A 25446-nucleotide genomic window follows, 5' to 3' on the forward strand; every position below is an offset into this window, starting at 1 on the left:
TTTAATTTGTTTAAGAAATGAATGAAGAGTTAACTGTTAAATTTTAAAAATTAATAATTACCTACTTGCTTATTTTACTATTATTTGAAAACCTAATTCAAAGACTTACTTGAATATATGGTTTTTGCTGCACTCACGCTTCTTATTTTTTCCCGGGCGAACCACATATACATATTATATCGATTGTACCACCTCTGAAATGTAACGACGCACAAACCACTTTTTCCTCGCGTCTCTTTTTACGTAAAACGCCGGCGCGTTATTTCGCGCCATTGTTTTTCTATTGATGTTATGTATTTTGTATTTTTGTTACAACCGTATAGATGACTTAACTGCTGAATTATAACGAATTATATTATTATATTAACTGTAGGGTTTTTTTATAATAAATTATGTAATTTTTTTTTCTATTCTGTATGAACGTTCCGGACAAGTCATCTAACTTAGTGAGATATATTATTTTTAATAATATTATTGACTACGATTCAATTTGTTTTATTATTTTATAATTTATTATTAGCTATTGTTTTTGTTTAATATCTGTTTTGTATTTATTAAAAGAACTTTTAAAAGCTATAGCTCAAAATATTAAGTTACACCGATAATAATTTATATACCTATAGGTTTTTTATTCAGTATGACAGTCCTTAAAATTGTGTATAGTATGAAAATTGAAGTGTGTAGTACGAAATTTAAAAGTGCATTATCCAACACAATTTGTCTAGAGCCGGCCCTGATTTAGATCACAACAAAAACCTTCGTAAACTACGTGTAAAAATTGCTAAGTAAAAACAAATATCTTTAAGCGCTGTAAAGATGTGATATCATGAATAAATGTTAAGTATATTGAATTTAAGTAAACTTATTTTGTTTCAATAATTTATTTACTTGGCGAGGAGTTAATTCTTAAAAGAAACAATACATCAATACAACTTATTATTATTTTAAAAATATTATCATTAATATTTATATACTATTCTAAATAATTTGTTATGTAAATACTGAGAAAATATTGAGTATTCACACAATAGTCTATAAGAACGCGCGCGCGGTTCTATGTCATGAAAAATTACTGAATCGTTATTATAGTTGTAGTTCGAATAGTTCGATAGAACTATTTTATTCTGATAAGTTTACCAGTTTACGTAAGTATGAAAAGATTATATTGTCATGTCATTCAATGTTGGTTAGTATTAAAAGGTATTATAAATAATACATGTCGATGATATACAATAAAAACAAAAATTATAATAATATTGTACAATTTTTTTTGTAAAAGTAGTCATAATATAATATAGACTTAATATTATTATCTTATTATTAAAAATTGAATTTAAAAACTATTTAGTATATGTTATCAATTTCAATTGCCAATTGCCACCAAATTAAATTTGTAATTTTCTTTTAATGTTTTTTAAGACGTGTCAACGATGGTGTGAGATGTGATATTACTTATTATAGTTATAGTATTAGCGGGGTTATAAATTATAATGGAGTCTCAATCTGCAATATAATTAAAATGATAAAATTAGGTAGGTAGGTACATTAAGCAATTTAATTATTTATTCGCTCAAATCAATTATAATATTGTTTATAATTCTATAGCTCCATATTTCTTTTTATATTTTAATGATTGTCTACATTCTACACAGACACTCAGTACCTAACAACGCATTAAACAATATTTTTGTGTTGTTACTTATAGTTAGTTATTATTATTCGTATTTCATTGTTATTGAGAGTAGTTATTTTATAACATTGCTATAGCTGTCATTAATAGTATTTTTTTATACTTAACATAAGTTCCATCCAGACACTTATAGGTAGACAGATATCTTAGTCACTGGGTATTTGTATGACTATACCACCACTCTATCACTGTGTATTAAGTACCTAAGTATTTACTATTTCCTAATAGTTTACTAGTTTAGTGTTTAGTAATAGTTTATTTTATTTCTATGTTTATACCACAAACTTCACAATGAATATAATATGTTTAATGAAAGTAAATGGTAAGTACTACTTATGGATTATTGTGGGCTCAAATATAGTGGTACCTACCTCTCTAGTCTCTTTAACAAACTTCTATTTGACGAAACTTTATATTACAACGAAATATTATATATTGTATATTATATATATTTTAATATATTGACGTACTTAATTTAACAGTATCTACATAATTTAAATGTATTTTTTTATTTTTATTTATTTATTTATATGCATTTTGTATACTAAAAATGACTTGTATAAATGAAAAAATATCACTGGTATAATATATTTACAACATTAAAGTACATGGTATATTTATATTTATATATTTTTTTTTGATAACTTCAACTAATTTTAGTAAAAATATTGTGAAAAATGTAGCTATAAGTGTTGAGTAAATTATTATATAAATTAATTAATAATAATTTTATTTTATTCACAGTAATGAAACAATATATTTATAGGTATTTAATTTATATTATGTGTTATTGAATTAGTGCTAATTTTTACAGCATTGGTTTTTTATTTAGTTTTTACCGATTTAAGGTTATTTACGAGTACAGAAAATTGGATACTTTAGGGACTGCTGTATTAATATCCCTGACAAGTACTCTAACTTAGTGTTAGAATTGTCAAATAATAATAATATCTATTACAAAATCAAAAATAATACGAATACAATTAAATTAAATCAAATCAATTTTATTGCATGGATTTTAATTCTCAGATTGGTGGTTAACATCATATGTTTTTTCTGTTTTTATATTCTTCACTTTGTATTCAAATTCGTTGTCAGATAGTTCTGAGTCAAGACGGCTTGATGATTGTTCATGGTCTTCCAAATGCCTCTTTAGCGTAACACCCCTTGAAAATACCTTTTCGCAATACTTGCATATGTAAGGAGTACTTTCGTTACTGAACAAAATAAAAATAAGTTAACTATTATAATTAATAGAAAAAATAAGACTAGCTGAACAATTACTTAGGTGGAGCTGGGTTAGATTGTCTAGTTTGTCCAAGGCAATTGGTCAAATGATTGTTAACAGCTGCTTCACTCAAAAGTACCTTAAGGCACATTTTACAAATCCACTTAGTAGGATAATCACTGTGGGATCCGTCGTACCTCACCATTGTCCGGGGACAAAAGAGCTTTTCTACTGGTGCAGTGGGTGGGACTCTGTTCTTTCTTCGTTTACGTGACTTACAGGTCATAAATGGATTTTTTGCCATCTTTATAGTACAGGAATTCTGTTGACAAAAGTTAAAACTTTAAAAGTATTTGGAATAAAATAATAGCTTAAAATCAATATTTTTATGGAATAGTATCTAAACAAATAAAACAATATTATAAACTAGGTAATAGCTCTGCTATATAGTAGGTGTCGATAAGCTACAACTCAAGCTAATGGGCATGTTAATCAAGTATAAGTTTTGCGTAGAATGGTGGTGGCTAAGGGGGCTATAGCCCCCCCAGAATTCTACAAAGCCCCCCAAGAAATTCTTGTGTAATAGTTTACTGTCTTATACATCCATATGTGGGAACTGAAAACATTTTCTATTATTTATTTTGATATCCGAAGAATATTATATTTGATAATTCAAATTTTAAATTATTCTTTTATTTATACATTACAATTTCATATAGGCATTCGACATCAATAACAATAATAATATTTTGTTATATACCTAGTTCTATCTTCTATATTATAAATTAATAAATCATAATCATCAGAAGACTATAATGACGCTATCGCTGTCCATCGGTGTTTCTGGATAAATACTTATCAATTATCATGTTTACTGTTTAGGTTAAAAATAGACGGCAATAACACAGCGTTGACGTCGTTGACGATACGAGAGTATTCGTTAATGGTAAATCCGCCAAACTTGTAAACACTATCCAGTATAATGGTATAACTATTAACTACAGTCTACAATCTACACTAAATATGCAGATTATTTTATGGCAAAATAAGTTTTCACCGTGTTCTCGTTTTTGTTAAAGTGCATTTAAAAATCAAATTTTTTTTTTTAAATACCCTCAATTTTCAACGATTAAACGATGTTTAGTATATTTAATAAAGTAAAGACCACGATTAATAATCCACTCGTTAAAAATCCAGAGAAAGAATCCAGTTGAGAAAAACTAATTGTATCCACTTGTATAGACTCAGGTGATGTAAAAACTTTAAAATTAGATCTTGGAATTTTAGACTCTGGACCAAAACAACCGATTTTAAAAGTAAATATTATATTATAGTTTTTATTAATCATAGATACGATAATACAAGATATTAAAGATATTATACTTTTTAATTGGGTTATCTAAAATGTTTATTTAATTGTCTGAAAAATATAAAAATTATTCATAGAACATATTATAGTATCTATAATTTAGTATTACGTTTAAAAAATTAATTGGTAAATTAATACTAAATTTAATTACATAAATGTAATAACTATAAGGTACTATAGGTACTTAATTAATAAAACTACTCAGTTTTCACATTTATTTTTTTTTTACAATTACTATTTTTCAGAACTATCCAAAAACTCTTTTTGGAAAGCAAAATCGGTCATTTTCAGACGACTATTTTAATCAGTATTCATGGTTAGAGTATAGCATTAAAATTGATGCTGTGTTTTGTTTTTGTTGCCGAATTTTCAATACAAATAATATTTATATAGCTGATGATACTTTTACAAAAACAGGATTCAGAAATTGGAAAAAAGTAATATTGTATTTAACTTAAGTAACACAATATTAATTTTTATTTCATACATTTTTATTTCTCATGTTTAGTTAAGTGGTAAGGATTCCAAGTTAATGAGTCATGAAAAATCAAAATGTCATTTAAAATGCATGGCAAGTTGGTCTGGATATTTAAGTGTGAAATCTATTGGTACTAACACAAGTTTCAGCACAAAATAAAAAAGAAATTATAGAAAACCGAAACTATCTTAAACAAATTATTGATATTGTTTTATACTTGACTCGTCAAGTGATTTCATTTAGAGGCCACAATGAAACAAAAGATTCTTTAAACCAAGGTAATAAGCTATTAAACCTAAGTGTGGATTGTAGTATTTTATATTTGACCGTCTGCTTGTTATTATTTTGTTATTAGCGCTATTATAAAAGTTTTATTTAATAATTTGTTTTATTCAATATTAGGTAATTTTAAAGAAGCCTGCCAGTTAATGGCTAAGCATGATATACAATTTAAAATTAAACAAGATAGTAAGTTTAATTTTACAAGTCCTGACATTCAAAATGAGTTGATAAATGTTTGCAGTGATGTTTTAAAAACTAATATTATTTCTCAAATAAAATCAGTTGGTTTTTTTGCTATTATGGTTGACGATGCCAGGTACATGACACTACTTGTTCATATATTATTAAATCATGTATTATACTATTACCATTTTAACAGGTGTCATAAAGTAGAATATATGTCTATATGTGTACGTTATGTAAAAGATTTAGAAGTCTATGAAAGGTTCCTTGGTTTTATGGATGTGTCTGAAAAACAAGATGCACAGACACTTGTTAATACTATTTTTCAATTTCTTGAGCAATCAAATTTGGAAAATATACCAATATTTGCACAGTCCTACGATGGAGCGAGTGTAAAGAGTGCTAAAAGAAATGGTGTCCAGAGTAAACTTCTTGAACGATACCCATGCGGTATTTATACGCATTGCATGGCCCATAGAATAAATTTAGTTGTAGTAGACATATGCAAGAATGTTGAGGTAATTTTGTTGAAATATATAAAATATAAATTAATTATTTCCTGTAAAATTCTTTGTTTTGTTTTTAGTATGCAAAAAATGTTTTTAACAGTCTAGAAATATTATACGTATATTTCTCACGACCATCTACAAATAAAAAACTAAAAGATATGCAATTAAAAATGGACATTAAAGCATCTTCTATTACTCAAATTTCTGATACTCGCTGGGTTTGCAGGTATAACAACTGTAAAGCTGTTAAAGATAATTTTGAAGTGATACTTCAGGTTTTAAGAGAAGAAATTGATGCTAACAGTAATCTAGATGTAGCACAAGCAATATGATCTGTTTGATATTTCATTGTAATTTTGTATGAATTAATTATAAAATGTTATTAACATTATATTTTATTTTTAATTAAAAAGGAATTGAAGCTATGATAAAAAAAGGACATTTTATAGTATTTTTAATTATACTTGAAGATATTTTAACAAAAATCAATATTCTTAGTAACCTAATGCAAGAGAAAAAAGCAACTTTGGGAAAATCAGTAAATTTAATCAATAGTATTATAAAAACATTTGAAAATGACCGTTCCTCAGAAAAATTTAAAAATGTGTGGCCAGGAATTATAGCATTAGCTAAAGAGTTCAACATTTCATTAGAAATTCCAGCTAAAGGTTATTTAAAAATATTTATAAATCATATTTTATTTTAGAACGAAAAGATAGTTTTTAACCGTAATAGAGAATTTATGTTGAAGTATTTTATGTTATAATATATCTTTATATATTTAATTTAATACTTCACAGGTTCCAAACGTAAAAGAAAAGAAACAACACATTTACGAAACTATTATGTTAGTAATACTACTGGTGCTGAATGTTCTTATGTTAATGTAGATGAACTCAATCTCAATAAAGGAATGAATGATGAAGATACCCAGTTTGAATACTGGAAAATTAATGGTTATTTTAGGATACTTGACTGTGTTTTATCAGGTTTGAGAAGCAGATTTTCAACAGAAAGCTTGAAAATTGGACAAAGTATTGATAACTTTATGAAGTGAAAATATGATGAAAGTTTACATTTTATTGAACATTACGAGGTTAGTAAAATACATGAAAATATATTATTATATTAATGTTAATATAAGGTTTTTGTTTTTAGAATGCTTTATGCATTGATAAAGACCAACTTAAAGCTGAAATGCTAATTATGAAGAATTGTATTAATAAAGATGATTTTGACATAGATGCTATTGTATCAGAAATCAACAAAAAATTTTTTCCAAATTTGTATAAGCTTTTGCAAGTAGCACTTACAATTCCAGTAAGTTCTGCTTCTTGGAAAATATCGTTTTCGGTAATGCGACACAAATTAAAACATGGCTACGAAATTCAATGTCTAACGATAGATTTTCAAATATATCGTTACTTCATATTGAAAGGGACTTATCTAATAATATTACATCTGAAGAGGTTCTTAATATATTTGCGCAAAAAAGCTGACGTTTAAACCTTATAATATAGTAATTATAAAAATATAATAATATAATAATAATATAACTATAACCTTATAATTATAGTAATAATTTCCTATTTAAAATGTTTTTTTTTTTAAATATTTAATTAAAATACAAAATATGTATTTGATAATAATATGATGTATGGTATATTATTTATTTATATTTTACTTAATAATGTGCTTCTTTAGTCTTTTTTATATTTTGTTCCTTTATATTTTTCTATAGTTATATGTGTAGAATATAATATGTTCTGTACCTGGACCACTAAAGTCCTTATACAAAGTAATTCGCAAGCAGTTGCGGCGGCGTCGTTGATACCACAAAAAAAAAGCTATACCCCCCCCCCCCCCAAAAAAAAAATCATCATGCTACGCCTATGCTGATGACAGTTGACTGTAACAGAGAAAATTTATGAACAACGACTATCTAAAATGACATGGGCGATAAGATCAACGTTAACCATTAAATAAATTTGAAATCGTAATCGATTTCAGTAAACCAGTATGAAATAGGCATACGACTACTGTCTAAGAGTCGAGAAATGAGAATTCAATACCATGGGCGTCACGGCGTTATTATTTTTATTATTTTAAGTAGGTATAACTTGCAACACAGTTCGTGACTCGCAGAAAATGTCCAGAAATATTAAAATATCGAATTGGACTCGACAAAATGAATTCCAGTTCTTATGGCGGTTATATTATAGTAGATGACCGTGTAGTTCTTACCTTGACACGGGTAGTACAGCGTGGCTGGTGCTGTGCGGCGGTCGCGGGAGAAGGTGACGCTCACGAAAATGAACTCAACACAAACTCGATGGTAAACGGTTTAGGTCCGTAATGGACGTTTACTCGAGGAGAATAGTCAATGGCAAACACAAAAGACGTTATACAATATTTTGGCGGGGTGACCGGTCGGACGGCTGGATAACTAGAGAAGGGACGCCGACCGCCGTGCTCGGTTTGCGCGAGTTGCCTTCCCGTCCCGCCAGGTGCCAACGCGGCATGGTGGGAGAGCGACGGTGTCGCTGTGGTGGTTGTCGACAATTGCGTATACCGGTCGCCGCGGCAGCTGTACTCTGTGCCGGTTGCCGCCGCGTACGACGGGCCGTGGAGCTAAGTAATAGCCGTAGAGCTATTATTATTATTATTATTTAATATCTATATAAATACGCAACAGTAATATGGTTTAAAATAATAAAAATCATAAATATTATTGAACACAGGAAATAGCCAATAGCTTTTCTATACATAGAATTAAATTATTAGGTACTGAATTGACAGAATTATGTAGTAGGTATCAAAAACATACGACATTGAAAATTCCGAAATAAATATAATCTTTTGATTTATAAATGAATAAATAACTTATTTATGGCGAAAATATTTTATAATGAGAAAATATGTACATTTGTGATTTGTAATTATATCAATATAATAATATCATATAATTTTACTTATTTGTTATTAGTATTTATTAATTATTATTATTACAATATGCCCGTATGCCGCAGTATGGTATGGTATATCTTTAATTTTTACACATACGATACACGTATATATTATAATATAATATATACCTAAATGGCTATTGCTGTAATATGTATTAACTATTGACTAAAAATAGTATAATTTTTACAACAATAATTCTTAGAAATTTCGTTTATTGTATATGAATGAGTTTGTGCAGAATTAGGTAAATTCATAAATTACAGGAGCAACATTTCGGCAATTCCTAATCATGTCATAGCCGCCCGGGCTCTATGTGTTAGTTGTAAATGATTATTAGTATGAGTGAAATTAAATGCCGGTGTCCTGTCTCGTACGCGCATGCACATATAAATTTCTCGATAACCATATAAATTTCACTACACGAATTTTACAAAAACATACATTTGATACAAGAAACTGTTACAAACACTCCAGAAATATACATTTAAGTACCAATGTTAACATATTATTAAGAATATAAACGTTACCGAAACGTTTCTGTAATGTTCCACAAAAACATGAGTTATGAACATTTAATGTTCCAGTGTAATCTTTACAATGAAACGTTCTTTACAAACCCACATTAATGATTTTATAAAAACATATTGCTTTATAAAAACTATGTAATGTTTTCCAATACGTTACGGGAACATTTCAGAAAAACACAAATCAATCTGATAATATACATGGGTCATTTTGTGACTACCGACTAACTTTAAATGCTTATAAAAAAACTGTGACTAAGGATTGATAATATTTTTCAAATTTCATTGTAACAATATAGTAGGAGCCTTGTATTAAATTTTCAAACTTTTTTACCCAACAAATAAAGTTTTATTGACATGTTACGTACCCACGTATTTAGTAGTCATATATTAACTATGTGCAGCGCGCCGCCGCACCTCTCTAATAATATTTGACATTATAACTAATAACTAATAAGTCAATTTGTATAGTATAACATGCGGAGGTCGTTGCAAAAGCGTAGAGAAAACAATTAAACTAATGAAGGTGTCGTCACACGTATCTTTCCTGGAAAGCCAACACCCATACGCAGGATACGAGTCGACCAGCATACCAAATACGAGACCCGAACTCTGTCTCATGACCGAGCTTAGCCACTACTACAAGTCTACTACCACCCACTCGAAAGGACACAATGATATATATAGAAGCCCAGGCCAAGAGCTCTTCAGACGGTTAGATACATTCAGAGTCAGGTCGTAACACCACTCACAGTTTAAATTGTATCTTAAAGAGTCGTAACACCACTCTTTTACACCATATATTATAACATTGTAATTTTATACTAGGTACGTTAATAAACATTCATCATACCTAGTACATCACGTATTTCATTTCTGCGTTTATGAATATATCGACGTCGGTTGGGACGTAAGAGACATCCTTAGGAAAAAAGACTAACAAAATTGGAAACTGAAAATGTCCTTAAATAGTTCAAAACAAATCAAAATATTTTGTAAATTTTATCGTGTCTAGAAAATGCTAATATAAATGATCAGTGAAAATGTCATGTGCATACGTTCATTTGATATAGAGTTACACCAAAAACCAAAATCGATTTTGTGGAAAACCGATTTTGCGTAAAAATTCCCGTTTTTCCTTAAATTTTATGTTGTTTTTCTCGGCGCTTTTGAAAACTATTGGAAATTTTAAATTTTGACCTCTTCAATGCACCAATGATATTCACTTTCCCATTGAACAATATACTGAAGTTAAAAATCCAATCATTATTTCGACTACTTATCGTGTAAAAGGACACAAAAATTAAAATTAAAATTAAAAATTAAAAAAAAACACATATCATTGTAAAATCAATACATTCATCGTTTCACTCAGAATCTAAAATGAATTAAGATTTTTTTATTCAATTTACTACCTATTTTATACTTTATTTGCATGTAAAAATGGTCAATCAGACATAACTTTGTATTTTTTTATTTTAGTGATTATTTTTTTTTTCAGTCAATACTCAGCTATATTGTAAAACGGCCTATTGTATAGCTACAGAATAAATGAAACGAATAAAATATAAAAATTATCTAAGCTCCACTAGATAGGTATAAACATTAATTAATGATTACTTATATTAATATATAATATTTATAATTCATAATATAATGTTCTGAGCTAATTTTATTGTACTGTTTATTTGAAACATTGAAAATGCAACAATTTCTACATTCAATATTCCAATATATTAACTATTTATAATTTACTATCTAGAATTTGTATTCGTATTTAACCACCGGTTGGATTATTAAATATTATGTTGTTTTTATTCATTTAGTGTCATTAATCATCACCCACTATACACACCGTGGTCCATGACCACCCATCCAACTATAAGGTGTATCGACGGATACACCTTGAGTATAGGATAACCGCCACTGTATCTATCGATGTAAATAATTTGTAATGATCTAAATATAATTAACACTACCTATATAATATAATATTACGTATAACTTATAAAACCAAATTTGAGGATTTATCATCCTTGAAGTACAGACATTTTAATAAGGAACTCAGAAACTACTTATTAGAATTTTGATTTAGATTTATCAAAATTGTCAAGAAAATTACCCTCTAAATAATTTACAGTAAAAAGGGGGGGTTCTCATTTGAATAATAAATATTTGTAACGCCACAGGACGCTCCTCAAGTAGGTAGTAAAAAAAATACTATGGATTTGAAAATATGGTGTTTAGGAATACTTTTAAATTTTAAAAAGCCAGAATTTTACTAAATGTAATTATCAGGGGTAAAATGAAGGCGAACATGTTTAAAAAAATCACCCTGTACCTATATTATTTTACTAGAACAAAATAACATTTTGAAAGTGGGTAAGTGGGTGTCGGTCTGCTGTACAGTAGGTTACAAGTGGTTCAATGTATAATGGATTGTATAAACGTGAATTCAATGCTATATAATATCATAATATAAGAAAAACGATTCTGAGCGGAGACGGTTTGTCAGTTTGGATATTTCATATTATTATTTATTATAGCCTGTAAGTTGAATTGATATTATAATGTTATTATTTTTTATTTGTTTCTATAGCGGTATACAAAGTTTTAGAAATTAAAGTCCTATTTTTACATTTGTGTAAAATCAGAATCTAAAATGCAAAAATCTATAGTTTATAGCGTTACTAAAATAATATAAAAACAAGCTAATGGCATAATCTTCAACTCGCACTTTCGGAATGTTTAGATATAATTTTATATTGGTTATTTTACCTTTTATAATAAATTAATTTTGGTATTGAAACTTTACACGCTTTTATAGCTAACTGTTTACGTTGGTAAGTACAATTTATACTAATATCATCAAATACATTTAAGTACACTTCACTTAAGACAAATTGTATGCGAAATGTCGGGAAAATAAATACAATCTCCCGACTCGACGTAGGGAGGAACCCGCCTAACCATCAGTATGTTACGTACCTATTAAGTATTATATATGTACCACATAGCACACGATTCCAGTAGTAATGACTATATAATTTATAAGGCAATTACTATATTATAACATGCTAAGGCCATTGTAAAAGCGTAGTAGAAAACAAAAAAGCTATAAAAATGTCGTCAGACGTCTCTCCTCGGGGAAGTACGGGAGAGGATACTAGTCGACCAGAACACCAAGTACGATATTTGAACTCTGTCTCATGACCGAATTTGGCCACTACTACGACCACCCACTCCAAAGGACTCGATCATATATATAGTAGACCATGACAAGAGCTCGTCAGACGGTTATACAGTATGGGTTGAACAAACGATTAGACGGTTAGGGACAGGTCAGGTCGGGTCGTAACACCACTCACAGTCTTAAATTCTATATTAGAGTCGTAACACCACTCTCTTCTCCACCATAGATTATGATTTTGTAATTTTGTACTTCGTTAAATAAACACTGTTCACAACCTAGTACATCAAGTATTTATTTCTGCGTTGATGTATATATCGACGTCGGTTGGGACGTAACAAGTACGATAGGCGTCGACAGCGTAATTTGTTTTAATATAATTATTATTGTTATCACCACGATTCGAGATAACGTTATCTCAGTTTAATGATTTCACGTCTTTTCACCTTCAAATTCTCAAATCATAATAATAATTTATAATAACTTAGTTAAAAAATACGAAGGTAATTGTAGCTATATAGTAATTAATGAGTACTGCGCCGTTATAATAATTATTACGCCCTAAAGTCATAGGTATACTCATTTCTCACCGATCGTATATTTAAGCCATGGCTGCGACTACGATCGCTGCCGCCGTCCAACCGTGTCGGCCGACGGTCGCCAGTCGTAAGTCGTCGACTCGCATTACGCCGACAGCTGCAGCTGCACCAGGTAAAATGTTTTGGATTATGATTGATTGTTGTGCCGAATTTAATTCGATTACTGTTATGATTTTATTGTTGTGACGGCGATAACGGGTGTTCTCGATGTTATTGTAGCCCTCGTAATCGGCACTCGGCGAGGTCAATGTTCATCGCTCCACGATCGTCTGGCGGATGGCGGTTGTCCGCGTTGTCGGTCGTTCGTCAGTAGACTCTGCTTGACCAAACGCCGATCCCGTTCCAGGATGTCGTTGCCCCGTCTGCCCGCCGTTGGAAGCGTCTTGAGCAGAATATATATTTCACTCCATAGTTCAGTTAGTACCTAAGCAAAAGAGAAAGATACCTTTAAACAGTAATAATCTTTTGACATTTGGAAAACTCGGTTATTTCCGTTAAGTACTAAAAATTAACAATTACAGTGTTGATGAAAAATTCAATAATCGTTTAAATTCTTTACTAAAAATTATCTGGAAAACTAGATAATTCTCTGTTTCTTTGTTAAGCAAACTATTATATTATATATATTTTTTAATACCAGCTGTCTGCATTTTTTTTTAGGGTCTTAAGCAAAGCGCTTAATTTGATTGTGAGTATATCTGTCCCTGTCCATAGTATCCAAATAATCTGTATTCCATTTATAATTATTTACACAATTAAGAAGTTATGTATGAGGACAACTAGCTCAAATTTAGATTGCTCGGGTACATTGTTTAATGTTTGTAGCCAATTTGAATTATCAATATTGTTGGCGTAAAAATGTGAAATATTTTGTACAATAACACTGCATTAGTTGGGACATTATATACCAAAAATTACAATGCATATTTATGTTATTATCATCATTTACAGGACAGATTTTGTACACACATTTTCGTTATGCAAATGACAGCAAAAATTTCATAAACCATATTCGAGACTCATAATTTAAAATGTATTAAGGTTTACATTCTTATCTAAAACATATATATTTGAGGTACATTCTGCTTACAAACTTTTGTAACATAAACTTCTAATTATAAATAGGTAGGTATAATATTCCAGAGGCGTAATCAGCTAAATCCAGGTTGTGCTATGGTAATAATCTAATATTACTATATATACCTACTAAAAACAAATAGTTTAACTTAGTTTAATTATATTATCCTTGTATGTAAAATTATAATTGTTTTAATTTAAAATTATATATTTACCTGATTTGCTAATCCAACATTTTGTTACAGACGTATTTTAATTGATGCTGGAGAGCCGAATTTTCCAGAATATATAAAAAATCTTCAGTAAATGATGATAAAGTATAATTTTCAACTTGATCATATAATATCACATTGGCACTCGGATCATATTGGCAGGGTAAAAAAAATGTGTTGGATCACTTATAAAAATGGTAAGATATTAAATATGTATTTATGTATGTGATTTGATTACAGTAGAATAAATTGCATTTTAATGAATCCGTAACAAGTTATAGTTTGTCAACTTTTAGAAATGTAATGTTATAGTAAAATATTTTAAGCTAAATAACCATGAAACATTTGAGTAGGTATTGTATTGTGGTATGATTATTTCTGCGTATTATTAACATTTTGTCAATAAAAAATAGTATAATATACATTAAGTACTTATATCGTATTTTGACAACTCATATTTTATCAGAAGATTAGCATAATATAACTGACTTTTAACTACTCATCCTAATCTATTAAGTTATACTCTGTAGGTATTTAAAAAGAAACCATTATGGTATTTAAACCAATTAAATTGCAGTCAAAATTTTATAAAAAATAAAATATATTACAATAAATAGGGTTAAATTAATATGGTAGCAAATGGAAAACAATCTTGATATGATTTGAATTAATTTCTTAGAGTTATTAATTACAGTATTTGAGCTTCTAAAATTATGTTATATATTATTATTGGAAACGAATCTTATAATATTTAAATATTTTTGAAAAATCTTATATATCTAAAGCAGTAAATATGTATTTTATTCATTATTATTAGTATTTTTTGTTTTTATATTAAATAGCTACTATTATAACTAAGATAGATCATTATTTTGTACATTTTTTTATACTACATACCTACTAATAAAGGACTGTGCTAAAAGATGACTATTTTATAAAAGTAACTTTTCTTAAACTATGTATGGTGGAGAGCGGGGTAGTAGGAAATTAGGGTATTAGGAGAATTAATTCCAAGCAAATCACGTTGCTTATCAATATGTAATATTTTAGGCACAAATAGGTAGTAGGAGTATTGAACTGTATCCCAGAATAGTTTGCAATGAAATTAATTATTGAAAACGTTTGGTATCAAAATTCATCTGAAAATTCATTTTTATTTTTATATAATATATATATAAGGCAATATGAATTCCTCAATTTATATATCAACTAAAGAAATACAAAAGTGATATTAAATAGTCAAATTATATAAACCTTGGTATATGAAGGTATTTTTAATTAAAATTGATCATAAATCTAAAAGTTGTTTGTTAGCTACTTAATAATATAAAGTAACAACTTCAGTTGCTTATTACTAGTATACCTAACTATAGTTGAAATGCACTTTTATGAACTATATTAATCAATTGTAGTTTTTAAAATTCTCCAGTATATTAAAAATACAATACATTAGATAAAAAAAAAAATGAAACTATAGGTACATATTAAACTTATTATAAACGTTCTGTTCTTATCCTTGAAAACTTCATAAGGCTTTATGTAGAAAAAAACAAATATTTATTTCTAATTACCCCACTGGGGGTAATATGACAATTATTTGGGGCAGTAAAAGAATTTTTTGCAAAAAATAAAAAAAATTGTACTATTAAAATTAATTACAGATGAGTATGATTGATTATAATAAAATATTTCATAAAAAAATATATACACAATAGATATCATTTAAGTTAAATAAATTTAAAATTTAATATTTCTTACCAACTCATTTTTTCTTATTACTTTGTTCTCCCCTGGTATATTTTATCGAAAAAAATAATATATTTTTAATATGAGTATAAATTAATACATACTTTTAAATTATATTACAGAATGTCAACAAAAAAAAAAAATATAATATTTTCAAACGTAAAAGAAATAATTTTCTTTTTTAAAACATGATTCTTTATGCATCTTGTAGTTATCTAATCTTTAAATCATACTATAGATTTAATAATTATTTTTAACTTTGTATATTAAAAGTTAAATTAAAAATATTTTATAATCATAAAAAGCATGATCATGCATTTTAATAGAAATTATAATACATAGGTATTCACGAATATACACTTATTGATAATATTTTTAATTTTTAAAAATCTATTCCATAAAAATACATTTTTATAAAAAAAATAATTGCATATTTAAGATACTTTTGTAGAATAAGTTAAAAGCCCTGATTATTAGATTGAACTTTTGTTTGTACTGTGTAATATATTTTATTTCATTAAAAAATAATTTGAGGCTGCACATAAACGAGTTAATAACTGAAAAGTAAAGCTAATTTTAAAGCATTAACTTAACTTACCAGTTTAATCTTTTAAATAATTTAACTTTAATTTCACTTATGACAAGTGTAATCATATTTATTGCCATTTACCAGGGCCTTTAAGTTTCAAGCACTAAATAGCAGTATTTAAGTGTATAGTGTACATGTATGTACTAAAAAAATATTCATATTATACTGAATATTTTTTTTTTTTACAATATATGTATTTATATATAAATACTTGGAAAAAGCATAATTATTTAAAACAAATTTTATTTTTCAATAATAATTTTTTGTGTATATTTTTTGTTTGTAGATCTTTAAGCATTATTCCCAGTTTTATTTAAAAAAGTTAAATGTATCAAATACACCAAATATTAAATCAAGATATTATATTTATTTATTTTTATTTTATTTTTTAATATATACAATTTGTAAAACTTTATTTACAATATGTTTATGTGCTAAGATAAACATGACATGAGTTACATGAAAAAACTTTATTTATATTTATTTAAAAATAAAATATAATTTATTCGGTATTGAAAAAATGTTAAATAAGACTGGTTGATCATAACAAATTTTTACAACTAATATTCGGTTTATAATAAATATAATTCAAAATATAGACAAAGTTACAGTGTGGTAGTTCTTTTTTTAAATTATTGAAAATGTATTTGTTGTTGTTTTAGTATATTTAGTATTAATAATTAGTATTAATATTAATATACATTAATATGCTTAATATGTATGGTTGCATGAACAATCACTAAACATTTAACAAATCAATAGAGATGAAGTTCTGAGCTCTGTTAATTAGTCAGTATTATTCAATGTTAATTTTCACTATTTACTACTTGCCTGTTACCACAAACTTTTATTTCGTTACCATTATTTATTTATTAGTAAAGTTTGAATTTGAATTCAATACAATCAATATAAAAAAGCATTTAATTTATATTTAAAAACAATATTACAAAATTTACTAAAAAATGTAATAGATATCAGTTGATTTACCTAACTAGTTTGTGTTGAAAAAAATTAGTTATTAAGTATTATAAAAATGATAGATTAACTTGCCGTAATTTATACTTAATCGATATCTTCGATAATAAATCCCAATAAAACTAAACATTGACAATGCTTCATCTTCACAAGCTCTTATCGATTTGTTTCATTGACTTGTATAGAGAACTATCTGGTCAGTTGATATTTAAACACATACAAATTAAAAGAGAAAAAAAGCAAAATAGATAAGGCAAAATGTAATGGAAAAAAGTCAAAATAAGCAATAATATTGTTCATCTATTTTAAAAATTAAATGATACACATTTTCATTTAAAAATTATTTTTCTATAGTTATCAAAAAAAAAAAAATACATTTACCTTCAAATCCAACTTTACTTAATAAGTATGATATGCGAATTGGTACTTTTTACATATATCTTATTGGACATAAATATGGAGAATAGTTATCCAAGTTTGTCTTGGATTTTTTTTTCTTAAGAGAACGTTTTACCCGCATGTGTTGTCTCCGTCTTACAAACGTACAACATAGCAAAAACTAAGAAACAACATTTTCAACACGTAAAATAGGAGAACTTTGGCTGTGGAATATCGTTTTTACTTTTTTTTATCACTAATACAAAAAAAGTTCTTATTTTTTCAAATTCTATTATTATTTGCGTTTTTCAAATTAATAACTTTTTTTGAAGTTCCGATATAGAAAAATAAAAACTATTGAACAAGGTTCCTCATTTTTTGTGGTAAAAATTTCGTTTCCTAGTTATTATTAAAGGGCGGATGTTTAGGTTCTTAAAAGCTTAAAATATGATGATAATATGTTCTAAAAAGACCCTAAAATATTTTCTAAATATGCCGATAATATGATTTATTTTCTTTTATAACAGATAAATTATTTAAATAAAAAGTAAAAACAAATTTATTACTACCAAACATTCTCATCATGTTATCAGGTATAAAATACTATAATCTATGGTACAATCACGGACTGAGAGTAACAAAATGATCAGCGTTACCAATTTTAATAAAAACAAGTAGATAATTGAATGATTTTTAATTTTTATCATTCTTAAATCCAATTATTTTTTTTCATTAAAAAATCACAACTCGAAAAACTAACAAAATTTTAATTAATTAACAATAATAGAAGATATTCTTAAATATGAAAAATAGGCTAAATATAATGATCAAAATATGTTTAAATATGCAAAATAATTTAAGTCAAGTTAAGTTTATGATATTTGTTAAGTTAATTGAAAAAAAAACTAATTAACTGATTTAAGAAATTGCATTAACTTGCTGCCCAGCCTTAAAAAATATACCCTGTTCAGTGCATTTTTTATTTTAATAGTTATTTTATAAAAATGTAAATTTAATGACATAATAATGTTTCATTTTTAGGATCGAATTGTTCGAGTAAATAATTATATTAAACAAAGATTAGAAAGAGAAATGGAATTGTATAACTTGATTAATAAAAGTCCATCCGGATCATTGTCTGAAGAAGAAATTGTAAAGGTAATGTAAAGACAAGTTTACATTTGTATTGTTATGTTTAATTTTGCTATTACATGAATCATACTTTTAATTTGCTCATATAATATTTTTATTTTATTCAGGTTATTCCCAATGATTACAAGAAAGTAGCATCGTATATTGTGAAAAATCATCTTGCTAAATTAGAGAAGGACGGAAAAGTGGTTTTAATCGACAATAAATGGACAATCAATCAACAATGAAATGTGATATAGAATATTATTAAAATTTAACTTGTTACAATTTTAAGTGTTTTTTTTCATAAACCAAATTAAAAATAGAACAGATACTTGTTGTTTATAATGTTGAACTTGGGTAAATTTAAAATTTGTATAAGATAATACGTAGAACTAGAGACCAAGAATTATATGAACTAAGGGTGTATAAAATATGATACATAAATGAATGTCAAAAGGGTCAAAATAACAATGATATCAAAAATAATATAACTATAGTGAGTTCTGCTTATGTGATCACTGGTTTATAGAATTAATCGTTTACTGGAATCAAAAAAGATAAACCCAAACCAAATCTTATGTTATGAATGTTAAATTGACCTTTTAATAGAATGTTCTTAACTTAAAGTTTGGTAATAGGTGAATTCACACTCATATTAGAATTATTGACACAGGGTTGGTTCTGCTAAATTTGCTATGTTGGGGGTGGGTCAGAGAGGGAAAATGAATAGTGAGCTGACTTTCTCTTTAGCGGAATTCACTGTAAAATTAATGAAATTTTTAATGAAACATATAATTTTTATAATAATTTCTTAGTATATTTTTTATTCTGATTCTAATATCAAATTTAATAGTAAATATAATTAAACAGTTTTAACTCAAAAGTAAATAACACTTGTATTTATTAATTGGTAGTTTGTAGTTTTTCAATAAAATAATAGAAATTATTATGTTAGTGCATTAAAACTGTTTATGTATATAAAATAATTATTTTTATCCATAAATTATTGTACTGACCTTGTTATTTTTTACAAGGTATATAATAAAATATACATGAAAAATACTAGACATTCTCATTCTAGTCTTGTTTGTTATCATTAACATTTATGAAAAAATAAAAACAAATTTTATTCTTTGAATAGATTGTATATTAATGTGTTAACATTACTTAATTAGTGTTCAACCCGTCTCTATTTTACAATGATTTATTTTCAATAGTATTTATTCAGTTTTGTAAGTTTAATCTTAGATTGAATAAATAGAGGTTGCATTATCAAATTAAAACGGAATAACAATGTCTGTGAGTTATCGATATTTTTTTCCATATTTCATTTTTAATACAAGTTATGAGCATTTTCAAATATTGTAATATTTTGTTAATTACACTATTGATTTTATAAAATCAAATATTCATTAACCACGGTCTATTTGTATATTCTAAAATCAATGCATAGAATGAACATACATTTTCTATTTTATGTATTTATTTGCTTTTAAATGGAAACAACTAATACGGGTGTGGGATCCTCTTAATTGTATGCAGTATTGATGTCTACTGTTTTTGATCTATAAATAGTAGGTCAATAATTACCATTAAATATAGTTTTAACAGGTTAAAATATTTATATGAGAAGTGTTTTACTTGTAAAATGTTTGTTTAACTAATTAACAATACAGTGAACCACAATTATATATTATATATATCTGAAAACAATTTTTTAAGTATTTTTATAACTGATGTTTTCTATAATTTTCAGAGTAATTTATTTTGAGGCGATAACATATTCTTCTTATAATAATTGTATGAAATATGAATATATATATTATATTATTGTATTTATATTAATTTATATTAATAATTTATTCTTGTCTCGGGATAATTTAAAATCATGTTTGGAATTTGAACATTGATAGCATCTATGTAATATTAATTTGGTTTAGATTAGTTGTGAGTAGCTTTGATTTGCATTTTTGTTATAATTATTGTCCCTCTCGTATTGTTCGTTTTGAATTAATCGACAAATGTTAAAATGATGATTTTGTTGCACAATAGTTAAGTAAATAGCAAGAGTTAAGTAATATTGTATTATAATACCACATTAGTATAGAGTTGTTTCATATTTTGGTTAACGTACTTTTTGTGTTGCACATCCTATACTTTGTTGTTATTATTGGCTCTTTTTGTAATGTACCTACCATGACTATTTTTAATGCACATAGCAAATAGTGTAGAATTCTGTGGTTGTAGCTGACAATAATTGGCTGATAGCCGTCATACTTCATGAACGACTTTTAATTTAAATATTTTTACAGCTATTGAATAGTGTCTCTTAAAATTACTCTATTTGTGATGTCAATGGTACCTACAGAACTACAAATAATTTACAAAATGTACTTTTTAATAATTAAAATATTTTAATTAGTTTAAGTAACATGTTGTAAGATTAAATACAGTATTCTCAAGAAATTTATTTTTGTACTTAATCTATGAGACTATCGACTTATTCGAGAATAATAGGTAACTTATTAAAAGCGGTGACCAATTATAGCTACTGGTGATATATATTTTTAATATTTATTTATAGAATTGATAGAACTGTATAAAACACACTTTATACTTTAAGATATAAGATAAATATATTAAGATAGGACCTATTTAGGCCCCAATGAGTTATTAGCAGTAGCATTGATTATAAATACTACAGTATTTATAATCAATGGCAGTAGGATGTTTTTCTATTCAGTAGGTATATTGATTAAGAGGACGTTTGATTCCCTAAAATTTTAAATCTTTACTTACAGGACCTATGAATCAATTCAATATTGCTGGTTAATTATTTCTTGATCAGGTTATTGGAGGTAGGCACCTATAATTATTAATTTTTTTCATTTCTAACAGTTATTTGGTCGTCAATACCTATCTAGTACTGAACCAACTATCAACTAATGAACCATTGCACTTCATAAAGAGTGGATTTTTAGGTTCTTAAAATTTGTAAATTCGGAACGGAGCAATGTATGTATTGATTTTACAATGATGAGTTTTTTTTGCATCTGTCACCTTTTGGGGTAGCCTTTTTTTCTTGTAGGAATGTGAATCTAGTTGGTATTTTGAGGGAATCATAAGTCAAAAGTACTCAGTAGTTTACTTAAGCACTGGGGGGAAAAAAAGGTTGGCAGTGTGTGTCGCTCTGCTGTATAGTAGGTTACAAGTGGGTTACTCTAATAGATTGTGTTAAATTTGAATTCAATGATATAATATCAATGTATAACATAGTTATAAGTATAGTATAGGTTAGTCAACCTATGATATTACTAAGCAACTATATTTGATGATATTATTATGAATAACGTAATTTATATATTCTAAGTATTTATAATTTATTTACGTGAAACCTTGTTTTTAATTTCAACTACAAAATAATTTTTAAATATTAAATTTCGAACTTTAAATGCTTACACAAAAAATTGTGACTATGTATTTTTAATATTTTCAACTGATATTTTAACAATATTTCAGGAGACTTGTATTACATTTTGGCGCTTTTTGGCCGAACAAAAAAATTTTAATTTTAAAGGACCTTAGACACGTGAAATTGAAAATGAAATCAATCAAGTATAGAAAATTATAAAATTAACATTTGGTCTAAATGTTAAGTATCTACGATTGTTCTTTTTTCAATACAACATAATAAGAGAATCGTTTAATCATTTATGTTTTTTTTTTATATGCATACTTATTTAATTTTTAATTATAATATATGACTACAAGTATAGGTACACATTTTATAATTCTATTTTGAGATTTTCTTCAAAATTAAATTATTGGCCAACGTATGTCGATTGTCTTAACGTCGATACTTGATAACAATCACTAATTAGCAATACACATTAAAAAAAATCTTTATTTCAATTATTTACATAATTATCTGTGTAAATTATTGGAACTAGAAAGGAACGAACAATTTTGTTATTTTTCCTTGAAAAAAAGAACTAGTTCATTTCCTCGTTGTTTTTTTTATAAAAAGGAATTCGTTTCAGGAATCCGTTCCTTTTGTAACTAGTCCCTTCTAAACACTGATATATATATATATATATATATATATTATATTATATACATTATAATTATTATATTCTATAGATGCAATTTTGAATGTTCTATAATCTATATAATATCTTTCGCTAAATCTGATCATTATCGGATACATCAAAAAGTAATATTAATAATTTTAATTATTATATTAGCCATATCTATGATAATATACTCATAAACGTATTCTCTTTAGCCCAACTCAGTGGCGTCATTTAGGGGGGGGGGGGCAACTGGGGCAAACTTTAATTTGTAAGTAGACTTGGATGGACAAGAAAACCAAGAATTTTTCGACTGGTTCATCACTGCAGGAGATTTTGCAGGAAAATATATATGGAAAGTATTACAAGCAATAGCTCAATTGAAAAAAAAGTTCTTTATATTTTATAATGATCTAGTAGTTCTTCAAAGTAGGTTAGATTAGGCTAGGTTAGGTTATAGTAGTCTATATTTAGGTTAGTACGACTAACCTAGAGGTATTAAAAAAAATGTATTCTATTGTTGAAATTTATAAAAGTTGTTGGTACATTACCATTGGATTGTGCACGTGTAAAGATCCAATCACCTGGTATCATTTGAATGAATAATAATTAGACTTTCTAAAATTATGAAAAATAAGTTTGTATAACAGGTGGATCAAATGCAGAGGTATATAGAAACAGAAAGAAGCAGTTTTTTTCATTAAATCTTCAGGCAATTTGTGATTCAAATTTAAAATTTATTGACACAGTTTCACGGTGGAAGGGGTCAGTCCATGATTCCCGAATTTTTCAACATTCAAAAATATACTCTTGTTTTGAGAATGGGGAATTTAGGGATAATATTCTCATGGCAGATAATAGATATCATCTCAAAAAATATTGCATTACACCCCTGTTGAATGTGGAAACTCCAGCGGAAAATGTAGTCATAACTAATACAAATAAACAAAGTAAAATATTAAAATATATAATAATAATAAATTGTAAAGAATAATAATTAACAAACATTTAAAACTATCACATAGGTAATTCAATTTATGTACCTATTGGATTTGCAATATCGGAATAGAAAGTTTTGAATAATCAAACATCGGTTCGTCCATCTGTAATGTCAATATGATCCAATAAAATGTGGAATGGTTTTTTCGTGATGATTAGATTGCCTCATACGTTACAGAAATGCAGCTTAATTGCCTATTCAAATCGCCGTGTTACCAATTTCCACAAAACCTTAGAAATTATAAACTATTTGTATTCAAAATTGTATTATTAACAATAACAAAGATTTCTTTTGTAAAACCAGATCAATCTTGATAGGTAGCAGTAGTTCGACAGAAGATAATAACAATTTATATACTATTGAAATATGACTTGAATAATTTTCGTGATTTTAAGTTAGTACCCGATTTACTTAAAATATGTTCTGATATTTCTGATATTCATAACATTTTGTATCATCTAAATAACTTAAAAGTAAAGACTAATGGTCAATAAGTATAATTTATTTGGAACTATATAAGATGTCGACAAATCGAGTAGGCACCTAGTGAGCTAATCGATACCATGGATCAAATCAGTACCGCGTACGAGTACCGAAAAATATAAACGGTGTTGTGTACAGACTTTTAATTTAAAATTTTGTAAAATTAGATATTTAAACAATGAATAACAATATTTTAGTTATTTTTTTGTAATTAAAAATATTATTTGTTGGTATTTGAAACTTTTATAGTAAATTGTTATATTTTATACACGTGATGACATTTGCAAAAGCCTACTGTAGATCCACGGGTGGATAGACCTACAGAAAAACTGGGAATTTTCCGGTTGGCCTTCACCGTGGGGCCCTTTTTAATCTTTTAGACGTTTGACTCGATGGTAGAATGAATGGACATATATGGAGTATGAATCAGTAACAGCGAAACCTACGTGCGGCTACATAATATATTGATAATATACAATAGAAGTTATAAAATAGATTTAATTTACTTTAATACTATTAAGGGGCGTCCCGTGTAATTTGCATCAAAAACAAAAAACAAAATCGAGCGGCTTTTTTAATGGTTGTAATTTGCACAACAAAACCCTGGAAAAAAGTATATTAGGCCATTATGAGATATGCGCAATCTTGTATCAATAAACGTTGTAATTTGTGCCAATTTAAAATAATTCATTATAATAGTTGTATTTAAACCAGGGCTTGAAAACGTTATAATAACGTTATGATTATAACTTTATATTTTACA

At 27.0% G+C, this 25446-nt stretch overlaps 1 protein-coding gene across 1 annotated transcript; it reads right to left on the reverse strand.

Moving 5' to 3' along the window:
* Nucleotides 1–2434: 2434 nt before the first annotated feature.
* Nucleotides 2435–8216, reverse strand: LOC132935956 (uncharacterized). Its single transcript, XM_061002600.1, has 3 exons — nucleotides 7984–8216; nucleotides 2975–3240; nucleotides 2435–2907 (listed from the first exon to the last, which is right to left on the reverse strand). Exons 2-3 carry the CDS (start codon nucleotides 3220–3222, stop codon nucleotides 2709–2711), a joined length of 447 nt encoding a protein of 148 aa, XP_060858583.1. The 5' UTR covers nucleotides 3223–3240; nucleotides 7984–8216; the 3' UTR covers nucleotides 2435–2708.
* Between the last annotated feature and the right edge of the window lie 17230 nt (nucleotides 8217–25446).

The sequence above is a fragment of the Metopolophium dirhodum genome, chromosome 1, assembly GCF_019925205.1.
Source record: "Metopolophium dirhodum isolate CAU chromosome 1, ASM1992520v1, whole genome shotgun sequence".
In the NCBI taxonomy this organism is placed as follows: domain Eukaryota; kingdom Metazoa; phylum Arthropoda; class Insecta; order Hemiptera; family Aphididae; genus Metopolophium; species Metopolophium dirhodum.